Source organism: Oncorhynchus keta, chromosome 21 (genome assembly GCF_023373465.1).
Source record: "Oncorhynchus keta strain PuntledgeMale-10-30-2019 chromosome 21, Oket_V2, whole genome shotgun sequence".
Taxonomy (NCBI): Eukaryota; Metazoa; Chordata; class Actinopteri; order Salmoniformes; family Salmonidae; genus Oncorhynchus; species Oncorhynchus keta.
This window is the reverse complement of record NC_068441.1, coordinates 22026712-22045198: the sequence shown is the minus strand read 5'-3', so window position 1 is coordinate 22045198 and position 18487 is coordinate 22026712. Positions and strand designations below refer to the sequence as shown.

General features: G+C 43.1%; 2 protein-coding genes across 3 annotated transcripts in view; one reads left to right on the top strand and one right to left on the bottom strand.

Moving 5' to 3' along the window:
• The window catches only part of LOC118400263 (succinate dehydrogenase [ubiquinone] iron-sulfur subunit, mitochondrial-like), a 401361-nt gene that overhangs the window by 318516 nt on the left and 64358 nt on the right, over positions 1-18487 (top strand). The window lies entirely within an intron of this gene.
• The window catches only part of LOC118370843 (ephrin type-A receptor 8-like), a 153131-nt gene that overhangs the window by 75989 nt on the left and 58655 nt on the right, over positions 1-18487 (bottom strand). For both annotated transcript variants that reach the window (XR_008074244.1, XM_052473469.1), the window contains exon 2: positions 13183-13247. Coding sequence is in view for 1 of the 2 variants with exons in the window: in XM_052473469.1 (XP_052329429.1) it covers positions 13183-13247 (65 nt within the window). In the remaining variant the exon portion in view is untranslated. The remainder of the gene's footprint in view (positions 1-13182; positions 13248-18487) is intronic.

Genomic DNA, 18487 nt, shown 5'->3' with positions numbered 1-18487 from the left:
ATGGTAATAGCGCTCACTGTTGCCGCTAGTGGCTGGTTTTCAAGGCATCTCCCGACGTCCTGTGTACCTGGACAGATGCAGGATTTTGAAGTGGATCTAGACTGACCTGGCTGCTTTCCACTACTGCTAACACACACCACGTGCGCACACACACACATTCCTGGCCACATTTTCTGGCCAGTCTTCTCTTTCTGTCCCTCCATCCCGGCAGTCTGCCTCTAATATTTATATGACTCTTTTCCACACACACTGTGAGAGGCCTCACAATAAAATGTGTCACTACAGGGATGTGCACACAGTCACACATACACAGAAAATTCAAGGATTAAATAAATCCTCACATCGGTCAAATTTATCACTGCAAATGATCCAGTACATTTTGATTATACCTCCAATTTTTGTATTACCCAGACCTTTTCTAAAGTCTTGAGTGCAGATAAGTGTGGTAGAGAGGCCTCTGCTAACCATTGCTATGGTCCTGTCTCAGAGCCTTCTAAAATTGAATAGCTTTTAAGGGCAAAAGAGTCTAAGTAACATAATTTAAAAGTCCCCATCAAAATCCCCCAGTTTAAGATAGAGATATGTTTTTTGCATGGGCTGCGACTGAATCCACCACATCTGCCTATGTCGGCCTTCCTCATCTGCGGTGGAAGGTGGCTCGAGCTACAGCGATGTTTGTCAGACCATGAGACATCCTGAAAATCTGTCTTTTCACAAAATTGTCTGTAACGTCAGAACGGTTTGGCTAATATGGCCACACTACGGCAATATGAATCTCTCACGGATATGATGGTGTTCTTTCATTTTGATGTAGGAGGCCTGTCTGAAGGTAACCCAATACGAGTGTAAACTAATGAATGGAAGAATGGAGGAATTGATCAAAACAAACAAACTGAAATATCACATTTACATACAGTGGCAAGAAAAAGCATGTGAACCCTTTGGAAATACCTGGAGTTCTGCATAAATTGGTTATAAAATTAGATCTGATCTTCATCTAGGTCACAACAGACAAACACAGTCTGCTTAAACTAATAACACACAAAAAAAGTATATGTTTTCATGTCTTTATTGAACACACTGTGTAAACATACACAGTGCAGGGTGGATAAAGTATGTGAACCCTTGGATTTAATAACTGGTTGACCCTCTTTTGGCAGCAATAACCTCAACCAAACTTTTTCTGTAGTTGCGAATCAGACCTGCATAACAGTCAGGGGAAATTTTGGACCATTCCTCTTTACAAAACTATTTCAGTTCAGCAATATTATTGGGATGTCTGGTGTGAACTGCTTGCTTGAGGTCATACCACAGCAGCTCAATCAGGTTGAGGTCAGGACTCTCAGAACTTCCGTTGAGCTTCAATTGGTGGACAGATAGCCAAACATTCTCCTGCAAAATGTCTTGATAAATTGGAAATGTATTTTTCCATCAATGATAGGCACTCAATATCCAGGCCCAGAGGCAGCAAAGCAGCCCCAAAGCATAATGCTCCCTCCACCATACTTTACAGCTGGGATAAGGTTTTGATGTTCGTGTGCTGTGCCTTTTTTTCTCCACACATAGTGTTGAGTGTTCCTTCCACACAACCCAACTGTAGTTTCATCTGTCCACAGAATATTTTGTCAGTAGCGCTGTGGAACATCCCGGTGCACTTTTGCTAACTTTTTTTTGGACAGCAGTGGCTTCTTCCGTGGTGTCCTCCCATGAACACCATTCTTGTTTAGTGTTTTACGTATCGTAGACTCGTCAACAGTGATGTTAGCATGTTCCAGAGATTTCTGCAAGTCTTTAGCTGACACTATAGGATTCTTCTTAACCTCACTGAGCATTCTGTGCTGTGCTCTTGCAGTCATAATTTTAAAAATATATTTTTAAAAATGTAACCACTCTTCGGAGGACAAATATCTTAGTTTTTCACAGATTTGTTGCTACATAGACATACATTTGAGATTTACATGTTACTTTTAAATATAACAACAATAAATAACCAAACTAACTCTTCAATCCCGCACCTCAGCCACTCTCAGCCCCTCCCACCTATCACTATAGGCTGCTCTTGTTTGGTTTCCATGTGCCATATATTTTTCAATTGTGCTATGAAGTTTTACAAAGTTTTTAATCTTTCTAATCGTATAATATCCAAAGATTATGAGCTAAAAATAAAAACCTTTCCTACGAGTATTATTATATTATTTATTGATGGCCATGGCTCTCCAAGTCACCCAACACTGCCATTTGTAAGGTTCATTTTAAGTGCATGTTGTGATTTTGAACCATTCCTGAAGCTGTGACCAGAAACAAGCTACACTGGGGAATACCAGAATAAATGATCTATTGATTCTGTCTCTTCGCAGCTAAATCCACAGAGCTGAGATTGTTGTATGCCCCATATAGAGTTGAAGTCGGAAGTTTACATACACTTAGGTTGGAGTCATTATTAAAACTATTTTTTCAACCACTCCACAAATTTCTTGTTAACAGACTATAGTTTTAGCAAGTCGGTTAGGATGTCTACTTTGTGCATGACGCAAGTAATATTTCAACAATTGTTTAAAGACAGATTATTTCACTGTATCACAATTCCAGTGGGTCAGAAGTTTACATACACTAAGTTGACTTCAACCTTAATATATAATGAACATCCTCAACAGGGGGAACATATTAGGTGTACGCTAATAAGCTGTAAAAAATAATTGTAAAATGTATAAGACTTGTTCATAAAGGAAAATGTGTTCATAAGAAGGGCTTGAGATCAAAGTCAATATTCAGACCACTGGATATCCAGTAAGCCTCTCTTTGCAGTAGTAGGATCTCAATGTTACCTCCTCTCCTTGGTAGAGCAACATGCTCAGTGATAACTGCATATATGACATAGCTCCTCCACTTGTATTCAAAATATCAATCATAAACATAAAAGTGTGTTTTTTTTAATTGCGCAAAGAATGCTTTTTTATTAATCAATGTATTTGAGTTTAACTATAACATTTGTTCTATATTTTCTGGAGGATAAAACTTCAATTGTAACCAACTTGGCTTTTTTAAGAAAGGGCAATACTTTAAACAAAATGTCAATTTAATTTAGTCAGAAATGAGAAGTTGTCATCTGTATGAAGGCAAAATAGCAATTTTTGAACAAAGGCTTTTCTTAATAATCTACTGGAGAACCATTTGGGGTTTAAGTATAACTTGTGTATGAGTGAAGCTTTAATTAAGTGAGAGGTTTAAAAGCTTTCATATATAATATTTTTTGCCCCCCAAACTCATTATATTCATTATCATTATTATTAATATATAAATAGGCATGTTCAATTTAGTCTAGTTTAGCATTCCAAATAAAATTACATATTTTTTGCTCATATGATTAAAAAATAATAATAATCAGGAGTAGGCAATGTCATTAGTAAGTAAGTAAGCTGTAATAGGACCAAATAGTTAATCAATGTAATTTTGTCCATAAATACACAAGTATTTACCTCTCCACGGTTGCAAAGTCTTATCTATTTTTGCAAACTTTCTATTGAAATGAATTGTGGTAAGTTCATTTATATTTTTTGAGATGTGAATACCAAGTATGTCTACTTCAACATCCGCCCATTTTATTGGTAAACTACAAGGTAATGTAAACACTGTATTTTTTAATGATCCAATATGTAATATGGAACACACACTTGTCATAATTAGGTTTTAATCCAGAGAGGCTAGAAAAGTGATCAAGATCTTCAATGAGACTGTGCAGGGATCCAGATTGTGGACTTAAGAAAAAACTAGTCATCAGCATACATTGACACTTTTGTTTTTATCCCCTGGATTTCTAACCATTTGATGTTGTTGGATCTCATTTTAATAGCTAGCATTTCAATGGCCATAATAAATGGATATTGGAACAACGGACAGCCTTGTTTTACTCCTCTTAAAAAGCTCAAAACTTTCTGAGAAGAAACAATTGTTTACTATTTTACATCTGGGGTTGCTGTACATATGAGAGATTCACCAAAATGAAAGTATTCCAGGCATTTATATATATATATATATTATAATTGTACATTATCAAACGCCTTTTCAAAATCTGTCATGTTTTTTACATGGACAATATATTGGAGATAATATACGACAATTACTTGAAACAATTGAACATTATGAAACATTGAAGATACCTGGTCTGTTATCGTCAATGTTTCCTAGTGTTCAATTGTCTAAATGCCTAAGAAACCTGTCTGATCAGGATGAACAATATCTGGTGTAACCTTTTATATTCTATATGCTATGCATTTTGCCAGGATTTTTGCATCACAACATTTATGCGTTAGAGGTCTCCAGTTTTTTAAATGGACTGGATCTTTATACCTACCATCTGGGTCCTGTTTTAGTAGTAATGAAATCAGACTTTCCTGTTGGGTACCTGAAAGTCTACCATTTGTGTAAAAGTAATTAAAACATGCTAAATATTGATCTTTGAGTACATCAAAAAAGGTCTGATATACCTGTACTGGTATACCGACAAGCCCTGGTGTTTTTCCAGACTGAAAATATGGTATTGCCTCAAAATATTCCTCTTCTGTAAGTTAGCCTTCACACCGGTCTTTCTGTAAATTTGTTAATTCTACATTATTATTTTGATTATTAGGGAAAAAAAATCATTCTGTGGAAATGGAGGAGCCTGAAAAGAAAACATATGCTTAATATATTTTGCTTCCTCTTTCAAAATATAATTTGGTGAATTATGGATGACTCCATTTGTAACGATTTTCTGTAAATTATTTTTGGTAGAATTTCTGTTAAAAATTCAAAAACATTTTGTGCATTCTTCCCCATTTTCCACCAAATTCGCTTTATTTTTGTAATAAAATAAACTTATTTTTGTTTTTCCTCTAACCTATTTTGTGCTTCTATAGTACAGTTTCCATTACCATCTACCTGCACTGTTACTTCCTCTATTTCCTTTATTAGTCTAATCTCTTTTGATTTAAACTGATTTTGTTTTAATGATGAGTATTGTAATGAATGGACTCTAAAAGTACATTTGAAAGGGTCCCATACAATAAGGGGATCTGCTGTACTGTTGCTGGTATTATGGCCCATTCCTCCATGCAGATCTCCTCGAGAGCAGTGATGTTTTGGGGCTGTTGCTGGGCAACACAGACTTTCAACTCTCTCCAAAGATTTTCTATGGGGTTGAGATCTGGAGACTGGCTAGGCCACTCCAGGACCTTGAAATGCTTCGTACGAAGCCACTCTTTCGTTGCCCGGGCGGTGTGTTTGGGATCATTGTCATGCTGAAAGACCCAGCCAGGTTTCATCTTCAATGCCCTTGCTGATGGAAGGACGTTTTCACTCAAAATCTCACGATACATGGCCCCATTCATTCTTTCCTTTACACGGATCAGTCGTCCTGGTCCCTTTGCAGAAAAACAGCCCCAAAGCATGATGTTTCCACCCCCATGCTTCACGGTAGGTATGGTGTTCTTTGGATGCAACTCAGCATTCTTTGTCCTCCAAACACGAGGAGTTGAGTTTTTACCAAAAAGTGATATTTTGGTTTCATCTGACCATATGACATTCTCCCAATCTTCTTCTGGATCATCCAAATGCTCTCTAGCAAACTTCAGACGGGCCTGGACATGTACTGGCTTAAGCAGGGGGACACGTCTGGCACTGCAGGATTTGAGTCCCTTGCGGCGTAGTATGTTACTGATGGTAGGCTTTGTTACTTTGGTCCCAGCTCTCTGCAGGTCATTCACTAGGTCCCCCCGTGTGGTTCTGGGATTTTTGCTCACCGTTCCTGTGATCCTTTTGACCCCACGGGGTGAGATCTTGCGTGGAGCCCCAGATCGAGGGAGATTATCAGTGGTCTTGTATGTCTTCCATTTCCTAATAATTGCTCCCACAGTTGATTTCTTCAAACCAAGCTGCTTACCTATTGCAGATTCAGTCTTCCCAGCCTGGTGCAGGTCTACAATTTTGTTTCTGGTGTCCTTTGACAGCTCTTTGGTCTTGGCCATAGTGGAGTTTGGAGTGTGACTGTTTGAGGTTGTGGACAGGTGTATTTTATACTGATAACAAGTTCAAACAGGTGCCATTAATACAGGTAACGAGTGGAGGACAGAGGAGCCTCTTAAAGAAGAAGTTACAGGTCTGTGAGAGCCAGAAATCTTGCTTGTTTGTAGGTGAACAAATACTTATTTTCCACCATAATTTGCAAATAAATTCATTAAAAATCCTACAATGTGATTTTCTGGATTTTTTTTCTCCTTTTGTCTGTCATAGTTGAAGTGTGCCTATGATGAAAATTACAGGCCTCTCGCATCTTTTTAAGTGGAAGAACTTGCACAATTGGTGGCTGACTAAATACTTTTTTGCCCCAATGTATATATATATTCTCAAATATATATCTTTGGCCCATATAGATTAATTAGCCAGATCTGTTTTTGGTCCAATAGCATGTTTAAAATAATCCATCTTCCTTGTGGATCTGTTTTGCACAGATTGCACTATCGGATCAAAATTTGTATTACTTAGTATAATCACCCCTTTTGAGTTTCTTTGACCGTGACAAAAATATATTTCTCCCTCCCAGTCCTTTTCCCACCCAAACTCACCTATATTTGTTACCAGCCCTTTCAAGCTTAACATCCTTATCATTTATCGCCCTCCAGGTCCCCTCGGAGAGTTCATCAATGAGCTTGATGTCTTGATAAGCTCCTTTCCTGAGGACGGCTCACCTCTCACAGTTCTGGGCGACTTTAACCTCCCCACGTCTACCTTTGACTCATTCCTCTCTGCCTCCTTCTTTCCACTCCTTTCCTCTTTTGACCTCACCCTCTCACCTTCCCCCCCTACTCACAAGGCAGGCAATACGCTCAACCTCATCTTTACTAGATGCTGTTCTTCCACTAACCTCATTGCAACTCCCTCCAAGTCTCCGACCACTACCTTGTATCCTTTTCCCTCTCGCTCTCATCCAACACTTCCCACACTGCCCCTACTCGGATGGTATCGCGCCGTCCCAACCTTCGCTCTCTCTCCCCCCGCTACTCTCTCCTCTTCCATCCTATCATCTCTTCCCTCTGCTCAAACCTTCTCCAACCTATCTCCTGATTCTGCCTCCTCAACCCTCCTCTCCTCCCTTTCTGCATCCTTTGACTCTCTATGTCCCCTATCTTCCAGGCCGGCTCGGTCCTCCCTCCCGCTCCGTGGCTCGACGACTCATTGCGAGCTCACAGAACAGGGCTCCGGGCAGCCGAGCGGAAATGGAGGAAAACTCGCCTCCCTGCGGACCTGGCATCCTTTCGCTCCCTCCTCTCTACATTTTCCTCCTCTGTCTCTGCTGCTAAAGCCACTTTCTACCACTCTAAATTCCAAGCATCTGCCAAGCATCTGCCTCTAACCTCCCTCCTGAATCCTCCTCCCCCCCCCCTCCTCCCTCTCTGCAGATGACTTCGTCAACCATTTTGAAAAGAAGGTCGACGACATCCGATCCTCGTTTGCTAAGTCAAACGACACCGCTGGTTCTGCTCACACTGCCCTACCCTGTGCTCTGACCTCTTTCTCCCCTCTCTCTCCAGATGAAATCTCGCGTCTTGTGACGGCCGGCCGCCCAACAACCTGCCCGCTCGACCCTATCCCCTCCTCTCTTCTCCAGACCATTTCCGGAGACCTTCTCCCTTACCTCACCTCGCTCATCAACTCATCCCTGACCGCTGGCTACGTCCCTTCCGTCTTCAAGAGAGCGAGAGTTGCACCCCTTCTGAAAAAACCTACACTCGATCCCTCCGATGTCAACAACTACAGACCAGTATCCCTTCTTTCTTTTCTCTCCAAAACTCTTGAACGTGCCGTCCTTGGCCAGCTCTCCCGCTATCTCTCTCAGAATGACCTTCTTGATCCAAATCAGTCAGGTTTCAAGACTAGTCATTCAACTGAGACTGCTCTTCTCTGTATCACGGAGGCGCTCCGCACCGCTAAAGCTAACTCTCTCTCCTCTGCTCTCATCCTTCTAGATTTATCGGCTGCCTTCGATACTGTGAACCATCAGATCCTCCTCTCCACCCTCTCCGAGTTGGGCATCTCCGGCGCGGCCCACGCTTGGATTGCGTCCTACCTGACAGGTCGCTCCTACCAGGTGGCGTGGCGAGAATCTGTCTCCTCACCACGCGCTCTCACCACTGGTGTCCCCCGGGCTCTGTTCTAGGCCCTCTCCTATTCTCGCTATACACCAAGTCACTTGGCTCTGTCATAACCTCACATGGTCTCTCCTATCATTGCTATGCAGACGACACACAATTAATCTTCTCCTTTCCCCCTTCTGATGACCAGGTGGCGAATCGCATCTCTGCATGTCTGGCAGACATATCAGTGTGGATGACGGATCACCACCTCAAGCTGAACCTCGGCAAGACGGAGCTGCTCTTCCTCCCGGGGAAGGACTGCCCGTTCCATGAACTCGCCATCACGGTTGACAACTCCATTGTGTCCTCCTCCCAGAGCGCTAAGAACCTTGGCGTGATCCTGGACAACACCCTGTCGTTCTCAACTAACATCAAGGCGGTAGCCCGTTCCTGTAGGTTCATGCTCTACAACATCCGCAGAGTACGACCCTGCCTCACACAGGAAGCGGCGCAGGTCCTAATCCAGGCACTTGTCATCTCCCGTCTGGATTACTGCAACTCGCTGTTGGCTGGGCTCCCTGCCTGTGCCATTAAACCCCTACAACTCATCCAGAACGCCGCAGCCCGTCTGGTGTTAAACCTTCCCAAGTTCTCTCACGTCACCCCGCTCCTCCGCTCTCTCCACTGGCTTCCAGTTGAAGCTCGCATCCGCTACAAGACCATGGTGCTTGCCTACGGAGCTGTGAGGGGAACGGCACCTCAGTACCTCCAGGCTCTGATCAGGCCCTACACCCAAACAAGGGCACTGCGTTCATCCACCTCTGGCCTGCTCGCCTCCCTACCACTGAGGAAGTACAGTTCCCGCTCAGCCCAGTCAAAACTGTTCGCTGCTCTGGCTCCCCAATGGTGGAACACACTCCCTCACGACGCCAGGACAGCGGAGTCAATCACCACCTTCCGGAGACACCTGAAACCCCACCTCTTTAAGGAATACCTAGGATAGGATAAAGTAATCCTTCTCACCCCCCTTAAAAGATTTAGATGCACTATTGTAAAGTGGCTGTTCCACTGGATGTCATAAGGTGAATGCACCAATTTGTAAGTCGCTCTGGATAAGAGCGTCTGCTAAATGACTTAAATGTAAATGTAAATTTGTAGAATGAGTTTCCTGTAAACAATAGATATTATATTCTTTCTCTTTTAGCCATGTAAAAATTTATATTTTTTGATGATCTGCTAAGCCATTACACTTAGCCACTTACCATAATCCTACCCAATTTTCAATTATACTTACCTCAACCAATGTTTGTAATCTTATCATTAAAAAGCACCATGATGATTAAGTGTCCATGTAAATGTACCAACATAATTTACACTGTTAGGCATACTGTAGCTGCAACTTTGTAATCCTCCAATTGTCCTAATATCCCACCCACTAAAACCTCCCCCCATATCTAGGTCTGTTGTCACTAAGACCATCAGACCATCTCCCTGACTCATGATGCACCTTTACGTCCTAAGGCAAACACTTGGCCGCCAATTGGCGTTGGCCAGAGGGAAATATGGGCAGTCCCATGATAACATAATTATCTATGAGGATGCCTAAGATAACTAACCAAATAACATGGAAAACAATCAGAAACAATATATATAGTAACAATAATAGATCATATTAATATAAATAACAGCACAATCTAACAGCATGGTCATATTTGAAAGTCCTAGCAAGGCTATAAGCATGTCAGCCCAGCCTGCTCAGTTCATTGGATTCAATTGTTGGTAAAAAATAAAAATAAATTAAAAAAAGAGAAAACAACCTAAATATATCGCAAGATGATTACCTTTTTTATGTCCATTACATGCAAGACATATTGCATGTAGTCCTCATTATATCCTGTTGTATTCCGACAAAAAAGGAAGAAGGAACAGAGTGTCTACGGCCACTAATGACTGCAAGTAAAAATGAGTCTTAGGCATCACATTATATCCTGTTGTATCATGCCAGTCATCTTTGCAGAACGGCCACTCCTAGGGAGAGTAGCAACAGTGCTGAACTTTCTCCATTTAAAGACAATTGGTCTTACCGGTGGACTGATGAACATCAAGGCTTCTAGAGATACTTTTGTCAGTCTTTCCAGCTTTATGCAAGTCAACAATTCTTAAATGTAGGTCTTCTATGATCCCATTTGTTCGAGGCATGGTTCACATCAGACAATGTTTCGTGTGAACAGCAACGTCAAATTTTGTGAGTGTTTTTTTATAGGACAAGGCAGCTCTAACCAACGTCTCCAATCTCGTCTCATTGATTGGACTCCAGGTTAGCTGACTCCTGACTCAAATTAGCTTTTGAAGAAGTCATTAGCCTAGAGGTTCACAAACTTTTTCCAATCTACACTGTGAATGTTTATATGATGTATTAAATATAGAAAATAAAAATAAATGTTTTTGTGTGTTATTAATTTAAGCACACTATGTTTGTCAATTGTTGTGACTTAGATGAAGATCAGATCACATTTGATGACCAATTTATGCAGAAATACAGGTAATTCCAAAGGGTTCACATCTATTGCATTGACTTGGTATGGTCATTGTCTTGTTGGAAGGTGAACCTTTGCCCCCTTGTCTGAGGTCCTGAGCGCTCTGAAGCAGGTTTGCTCCGTTCATCTTTCCCTCGGCCCTGACTAGTCTCCCAGTCCCTGCCACTGAAAAACATCCGCACAGCATGATGCTGCCACCATCATGCTCCACCGTAGGGATGGTACCAGGTTTCCTCTAGGCATGAATCTTGTTTTCATAGTCTGAGAGTCATTTAAGTACCTTTTGGCAAACTCCAAGGGGCTGTCATGTGCCTTTTACTGAGAAGTGGCTTCCGTCTGGCCACTCTACCATAAAGGCCTGCTTGATGGAGGCCTATAAAGATGGTTGTCTTTCTGGAAGGTTCCCCCATCTCTACAGAGTAACTCTGGAGCTCTGTTAGAGTGACCATCAGGTTTTTGGACACCTCCTTGACCAAAGCCTTTCTCCCCCAATTGCTCAGTTTGGCCAACTCTAGGGAGAGTCTTGGTGAATCCAAACTTCTTGATGGAGGCTACTGTGTTCTTTGGAACCTTCAATGGCTCGACACTATCCTGTCTCGGGGCTCTAGGGACAATTCCTTCGACTTCATGGCTTGAGTTTTGCACTGTTAACTGTGGGACCTTATAGAGACAGGTGTGTGCCTCTCCAAATCTTGTCGAATCAAGGTGAAGCTTCACCTTCCAACATGACAACGACCTTAAGCACACTGCCAAGACACCCAGGAGTGGCTTTGGGACAAGTCTCTGAATGTCCTTGAGTTGTCCATCCAGAGCTTGTACTTGAACCTAATCGAACATCTCTGGAGAAAACTGAAAATAGCTGTGCAGCGACTCTCCCCATCCAACCTGACACAGTTTGAGAGGATCTGCAGAGAAGAATGGGAGAAACTCCCCAAATACAGGCATGCCGATCTTGTAGTGTCGTAGCCAAAAATACTCAAGGCTGTAATTGCTGCAAAGGTGGTTCAACAAAGTTCTGAGTACTGAATACTTCATTTATTTTTTTTGCAAAATAAAAATAAAAAACCGTTTTTGCTTTGTCATTATGGGGTATTGTGTATGGATTGATGAGGGGGTGAAAAAACAATTTAATCCATTTTAAAATAAGGCTGTAATGTGAAAAAAAGTCAAGGGGTCTGAAAACTTTCCCAATGCACTGTATACCTCCAGGGGTTCTAAAATTCAAAATAAAATCAAATAGCTAAATGATCCATGGTATGACCTTCTTAAAACAATCCCATATGTTAGTTTAGCAGAACTCCCCTCCCCCCAAAGGCTTAGACTTTAGATTAAGGGCATTTTTACCTACAAGAACGTATGAGAATTCTATAACATTTGTGATGCGGATTAGAACTCCCTATATGTCAGGTCTTAAAACTTTTACGCCAACTTCAAACTGACATCTCAAAGTGTTTGCCAAACTCTGCACCCGGAGGAGTCTATTCATTCATGTCTGTGTCTTAACAATCACATCACCAGACAATGAGTTGATTGGTTGATTGGGTAATTGTGTCCCAGCAGGGGAGGGAGGCATGTTGGGTAAATCACCATGATGACATCTCTGACAGGAGATGTGTGTGTGTGTGTGTGTTTGTGTGTGTGTGTGTGTGTGTGTGTGTGTGTGTGTGTTAGTGTGTGTGTGTGTGTGTGTGTGTGTGTGTGTGTGTGTGTGTGTGTGTGTGTGTGTGTGTGTGTGTGTGTGTGTGTGTGTGTGTGTGTGTGTGTGTGTGTGTGTGTGTGTGTGTGTGTGTGTGTGTGTTAGGACAGTGACAGCTCTATGCTCTGATTACTCTGAGAGTGGCTAATTCAATACCCCATGCATCATCCCCTGCTGTTAGAATATGCACATTTACAGACGAGGAAACAGGGGGTAGCTCTGTCCTCCCCTGTCATCGCTTTACTCTCTTTCCTCTCCTCCATCTACCACTTCTCCTCCCTGTACTTATCGCCACTTTTTCCTCCCTCCAGTTCTATTGGTCTATTCTTTCCTCTCCTCCATCTACACATTCTCCTCCCTCTACTTCTCGCCTCTTTTTCCTCCCCCAGTTCTATTGGTCTCTTCTTTCCTCTACCTCCACACCGTTCCCCCCTCGTCCTCGTCCTCATCCTCTACCTTCCTCTCTCTTCTCTCTCTCCCCTCGGGCTCTTAACAATAACAATATAAATGCATTTCTTCACACTTGTCACTGCATCTCAAAACGCTTTAGACTTGTCTCCCCTTCTTTCCCCTTGTTCTTGTCCTTCTCTCTCCCTCTACGTCTTCCCTCTCCTCTTTTCTAGATCAAACAACGTGTCAGACTGACATGGGATAGTGAGAACGGAAACTGATAGGAGAATAACAGGGCCTTAACTTTCAACAACAAGTTCTAGTTAATGCACTTTGCCACTCCACTGTATCTCTGCCTCAGTCTTCAGATGGATTACACACACACATCCATAAGTGCAAACATGCACACACACGCACATGTGCACACGCACACGCACAAAATAAATCTTACCCCATGTGATGGGTATGTAAGCCAGCCCCAGTCGCCTGATATCGAGGAGGTGTCTAGTAGATTCACTGCAAAACAGAAAGAACATCTGTGAGGATAAACGTCAATGAAATGTGTGTGGTACTCACAGTCACACACACTATAATGAACAGAGTGCATGGACAGCAGCACAATATTACCAGAACACAGTCTGCATGTCTGTGTTTGCATTTGTGTGGCTGCTGGGTCTGACTCTATTAGGCTTGCTAATCACCTTAGGGCTGAAGTTTCTCACTGGGTGATCAATAAAGTTGATTAGCACACAAGCACTCCCATCCAAAACTCACACTTCTCCATTCCAACCCCAACCTCAGCCCTCCATCCAGCATGGAGACAACATGCGGTCCCAGACAGCCAGCCATCCCCTGGGCTCTTCCCACGTTTATTGACAGCCACATAATGCTAATGGTTGTTAAAGCAGGCTCCAAGGTGACCCTAAGAAATGTGGTGGTGTAGGTGAGTTTGTTTGGGAAGGTTTTGTATCTCTGTGTCACATTGCTTCATGTTGCGCAGCTCAAACTGTACTGGGCTGTGACAACAAATCAAATCAAATGTTATTTGTGACATGCGTCGAATACAACAGGTGTAGACTTTACTGCGAAATGCTTACTTACGAGTCTTTCCTAATGAAACAGAGTTAAAAATGTTTTAAAAAATAGCAAAAAGGTAAAATGTTTATATTTGTCCTTTTCACATTTGCATTTTAGTTTTAGACTTACAAAATGTGTCACGTGTGTTGTGAAATGGAAATGTAAACAAGAACCTTTCTGTTACTGTTCCAACGCTCTAATCGCTCTAACACAAGAGGAGTAAAGTACACAAAAATGAAGCTGTATACAGGGAGTACCAATACCTGTACCGTATCACTGTGCAGGGGTGCAAGGTGTTTGAGGAAGATACAGTATGTAAAGGCAGGGTAAAGTGACTAGGAATCAGGATAGATAATAATAAGAGTAAAATAAAGAAGTAGCAGTATATGATGACTGTGAAAGTGTGTGTGTGCGTGTGCGTGTGCGTGTGTGTTTGTGTGTTTGTACAGTATGTAGTGTTTGTGTTCATGTGTATGTGTGTGTGTGAGAGAGCCAGTGTAGTGTATGTGAGTGAGTGTATATATAGTCTTGTGAGTGTGCATAGAGTCAGTGCAAGATAGAGTCAATTCAGGATAGACAGGGTAACCACTTGATTAAATATTTAGTAGTCTTATGGCTTGAGGGTGGAAGCTGTCTCGGAGCCTGTTAGTCCAATTGCCGATTCTCTGGTACTGTCTACAGGACTGTCGCAGAGTGTACAGTTTATGGCTAGGGTGGCTGGAGTATTTGGCCATTTTTCAGGCCTTCCTCTGACACCGTCTGATATAGAGGTCCAAGTGGCAGGGAGCTCGGCCCCAGAAGAGAAAGAGGTGCTGTCTTGCCCTCTTCACAACTGTGCAGGTGTGTGTGGACCATGTTAACTTCTCAGGGATGTGGACGCCAAGGAACAAAGCTCTGGACCCGCTTCACTACAGCCGCGTTGATGTGGATGAAAACGTGCTCTCCCCCCTGTTTCCTGTAGTCCAAGATCAGCTCCTTGGACTTACTGACATTGAGGGAAAGGCTGTCACCATACAGAGATACACACACCTGTGTGACAGATGAGATGGGATGCCTGAGGCCGGGGTCGTTGTCACAGAATCCTGGAGCAGAGCATCACCGCAGTTATGTTGCCTTGACCCAGTTTACCCTCCGAGCCCTGGGAGCCCAAACCTCCACCTCATACTCAGGGAGGTCTGCATAGCTACACCACTCTCTACCTCCCTCTATCACCCTCCCTTTATCACTCTCTCTCTCTTGCTTTCTCTCCATCTCTCTCTATCTCTCTTGCTCCCTCTCTCTCTCTCTCTCCCTCTCTCTCTCTCTCTCTCTCTCTCTATCTCTCTCGTGCTCTCTCTCTTGCTTCCTCTCCATCTCTTTCCCGCTCTCTTTCTTTCTGTGTGTGTGTGTTTGTTTGTTTACCAGCTTCCTTCACTTCTCACAAACGTATCAAGAGGAATTGATGTCTGCCCCAGGGTTCACAGTCACACCAGCTGATGTTCCACACATTAAAATGAGCTTTTCAGGACTGTTCACACCCTTCTCTCTCTCTCTCTCTCTCTCTCTCTCTCTCTCTCTCTCTCTCTCTCTCTCTCTCTCTCTCTCTCTCTCTCTCTCTCTCTCTCTCTCTCTCCCGCTCTCTCCCGCTCTCTCCCGCTCTCTCCCGCTCTCTCACTTTCTCCTGCTCTCTCTCGTATTGTAAATAGCTGGCATGGTGGAGGTCCTAATTTGGGTGTGCTAGTGCTGAGGAGGGCAGTGGGTCAGAACACTGAAACAGATGGCACTGCCACCCCTTCCCCCTCCCCCCCCCCCAGGGTGCCTCTCTCCCTCCCCCAGGGTGCCTCTCTCCCTCCCCCAGGGTGCGTCTCTCCCTCCCCCAGGGTGCCTCTGTCCCTCCCCCAGGGTGTCTCTCTCCCTCCCCCAGGGTGCCTCTCTCCCTCCCCCAGGGTGCCTCTCTCCCTCCCCCAGGGTGCCTCTCTCCCTCCCCCAGGGTGTCTCCCTCTCCCCCAGGGTGCCTCTCTCCCTCCCCCAGGGTGCCTCTCTCCCACCCCCAGGGTGCGTCTCTCCCTCCCCCAGGGTGCCTCTCTCCCTCCCCCAGGGTGCCTCTCTCCCTCCCCCAGGGTGCCTCTCTCCCTCCCCCAGGGTGCCTCTCTCCCTCCCCCAGGGTGCCTCTCTCCCACCATTTTGCGCTGATGATGCGTTCAACCCCTTTCTCAATCCAAGGTCACAAATTGATGTCACTATTACGCGCCTTTAAGTGTTAGCTCAAGTGACATAATGAAAATATCAGCTCAATGTGACTGGATTTAGTCATTCTGCCAGGCACTGGGGGAATACCGCTATGCCGCTGTGAATACGGGACAAAAAACAGTTTCTCTGGCAGACTTTGATACATCATATCACACCAAAGCCTTTGAAGACATAAGAGGTATTAATTTACTTTCCTCTCAAATAAAAAATTCCCCTGTTTTTGAGGATGGTAAGTAATTTATTTGATTTGCTCTGCCTGTCTGGAATAGGACTTATACACAAACATCAGCGCTGTAGATATCTCTTCATTGTGATATACTGTAGATAGTGTGGAAGAAGTGGGCAGTGAGACAGTAATTAGCATGTTGTTGTTCACGTCTGTTTCTCTGATATATGAGAGAAAGTGATGGGGGAGAGAGAACGAGAGATAGAGAGAAAGAGAGAGGTATTCACAGAGTGATTAGATAGAGACCAGATAGTAATATGAATTAGCTAGCCCTTGACTGGTGCAGACACCCAGACATGCCCCGGAGCATAGCCTAACTCAGTGCCAGGTCTGCAGACTGTTACAGTTTTTGTTCGATTGCTAAACGACAGTGGGCACAACTGGAGTCACATGTGCAAAACTCTAACTACAGTCTGCACTACCAACAGTCACCTGAGCTAAACAGTTCACATCACCTGCAAAACTTATTCCAAGCAACACAACTCTTAACATATGGCTCAAAACACGCTCAGTGCAGTCAAACACTATGCACAACCCTCACTGAGATAACACACACTGTCACTCAGAACACACTGAGTAAAAACACTAGCATCAAACACCAATACAGAAAATACAAACTTTTCATCTTTACAGTTTGAACAATTTCAGTGACTTCATACAAAGTAATATTTTCTTCAAAGAAAAGAGTGACATTCTTTCACATGATTTATTAACATTTTTAGAACATAACAATTCTTTAAGGTAAATGAAAATTAGCAGTTTGCTTCAATAGTCTGTAGTAATTTACGGAATTACAGTAATGAGAAAAAAAAGGTAGAAACTAAAAGTACATACTGTAATTCAAACAAATAATTGAGGGGCTAATCCTGCCTCTCACTAGCATCAGGCCACAGGTTTTCTTCAACATCACATCTAATGTTTTCTCTTGCCATGCACCTGGGGAAGAACCTTCTGGAGTGCCTTATCCATCCCTGGCAGTCCTCTGGACTCGTGTCCTCACATCCGGAACGCATGACTTCCAAAAGAGACATCTGGTCATGTGGGTGGTGACCAAACACTTTCCACCTCCAGGCAGAGAAAAACTCCTCTATTGGGTTGAGGAAGGGTGAATATGCAGGCAGAAAAAGTCCTCTATTGGGTTGAGGAAGGGTGAATATGCAGGCAGGTACAAAACCATAAATCTGTGATGTGCTGCAAACCAATAGTGACAGCTGCAGAGTGGTGAAAAGCAACGTTATCGCAAACTATGACAAAAACTTGGGGGTTTCTTACTGGCTCCCCCTGTTCTGCTGGCACTAGCTGAGCATAGAGCTGTTCTAGGAAAGCTATAAGCCTTTCTGTGTTGTATGGGCCAATGAGTGGTGTGTAGAGAAGCAAACCATCATTGGCCATTGCAGCACACATGGTGATATTTCCCCCCCTTTGGCCTGGAACCTCCACAGTGGCCCTTTGACCTACAACATTCCTTCCTCTGCGCCGTGTTTTGGCAAGGTTAAATCCAGCTTCATCGATAAATACAAATGAATGTGGTCTTTCCAGTGCTTCCACCTCCATTACTCTCTGAAAAACAGTAAGTGCACAGTTTTACTGTAGAAATGCTAGTGTTTTTTTTTACTGTAAATATTTTGTATAGCTGTGTACGTAACCTCAGACGTCTTACCTGGACATATTGGTATCTTTGCTCTTTTACTCGTTCACTATTTCTCTCGAACGGTACAGTGTATAACTGTTTTATTGTAACTTGGTGTTTCTTTAGGACTCGAGCAATAGTTGTTGTGCTGACAGAATTAACATTTTCAAATATATCATTATCAGCCAGCACTCTATCTTGAATCTCCCACAGTTTTATTGCATTGTTGACAACAACCATGTCAACAATAGCATTTTCCTGCACATCTGAAAATATTTTTCCTCTTCCCCCTGTTGGGGGCAGCCTTTGGGTCCTGTTGTAAAAATATATTTTACAGTCAAACTTACTGTAATATATATCTGTGTAAATATTCTATAATTGCAATACAAAATAGATTCCTGTAATGTTTTCATTTACTGTAAGGATGTAACTCTCACCTGTTTGCATGATGGAAAATTTGCATTACAGATGCCACTATGGATCTTTGCAGATTGGGTTGCACCCTCAACCCTGCCTCTCTCAATGAGAGACCATGGTTCACGACATGGTCTATAAGTGTAGCCCTTATTTCATCTGAAAATCTTTGTCTTCTTT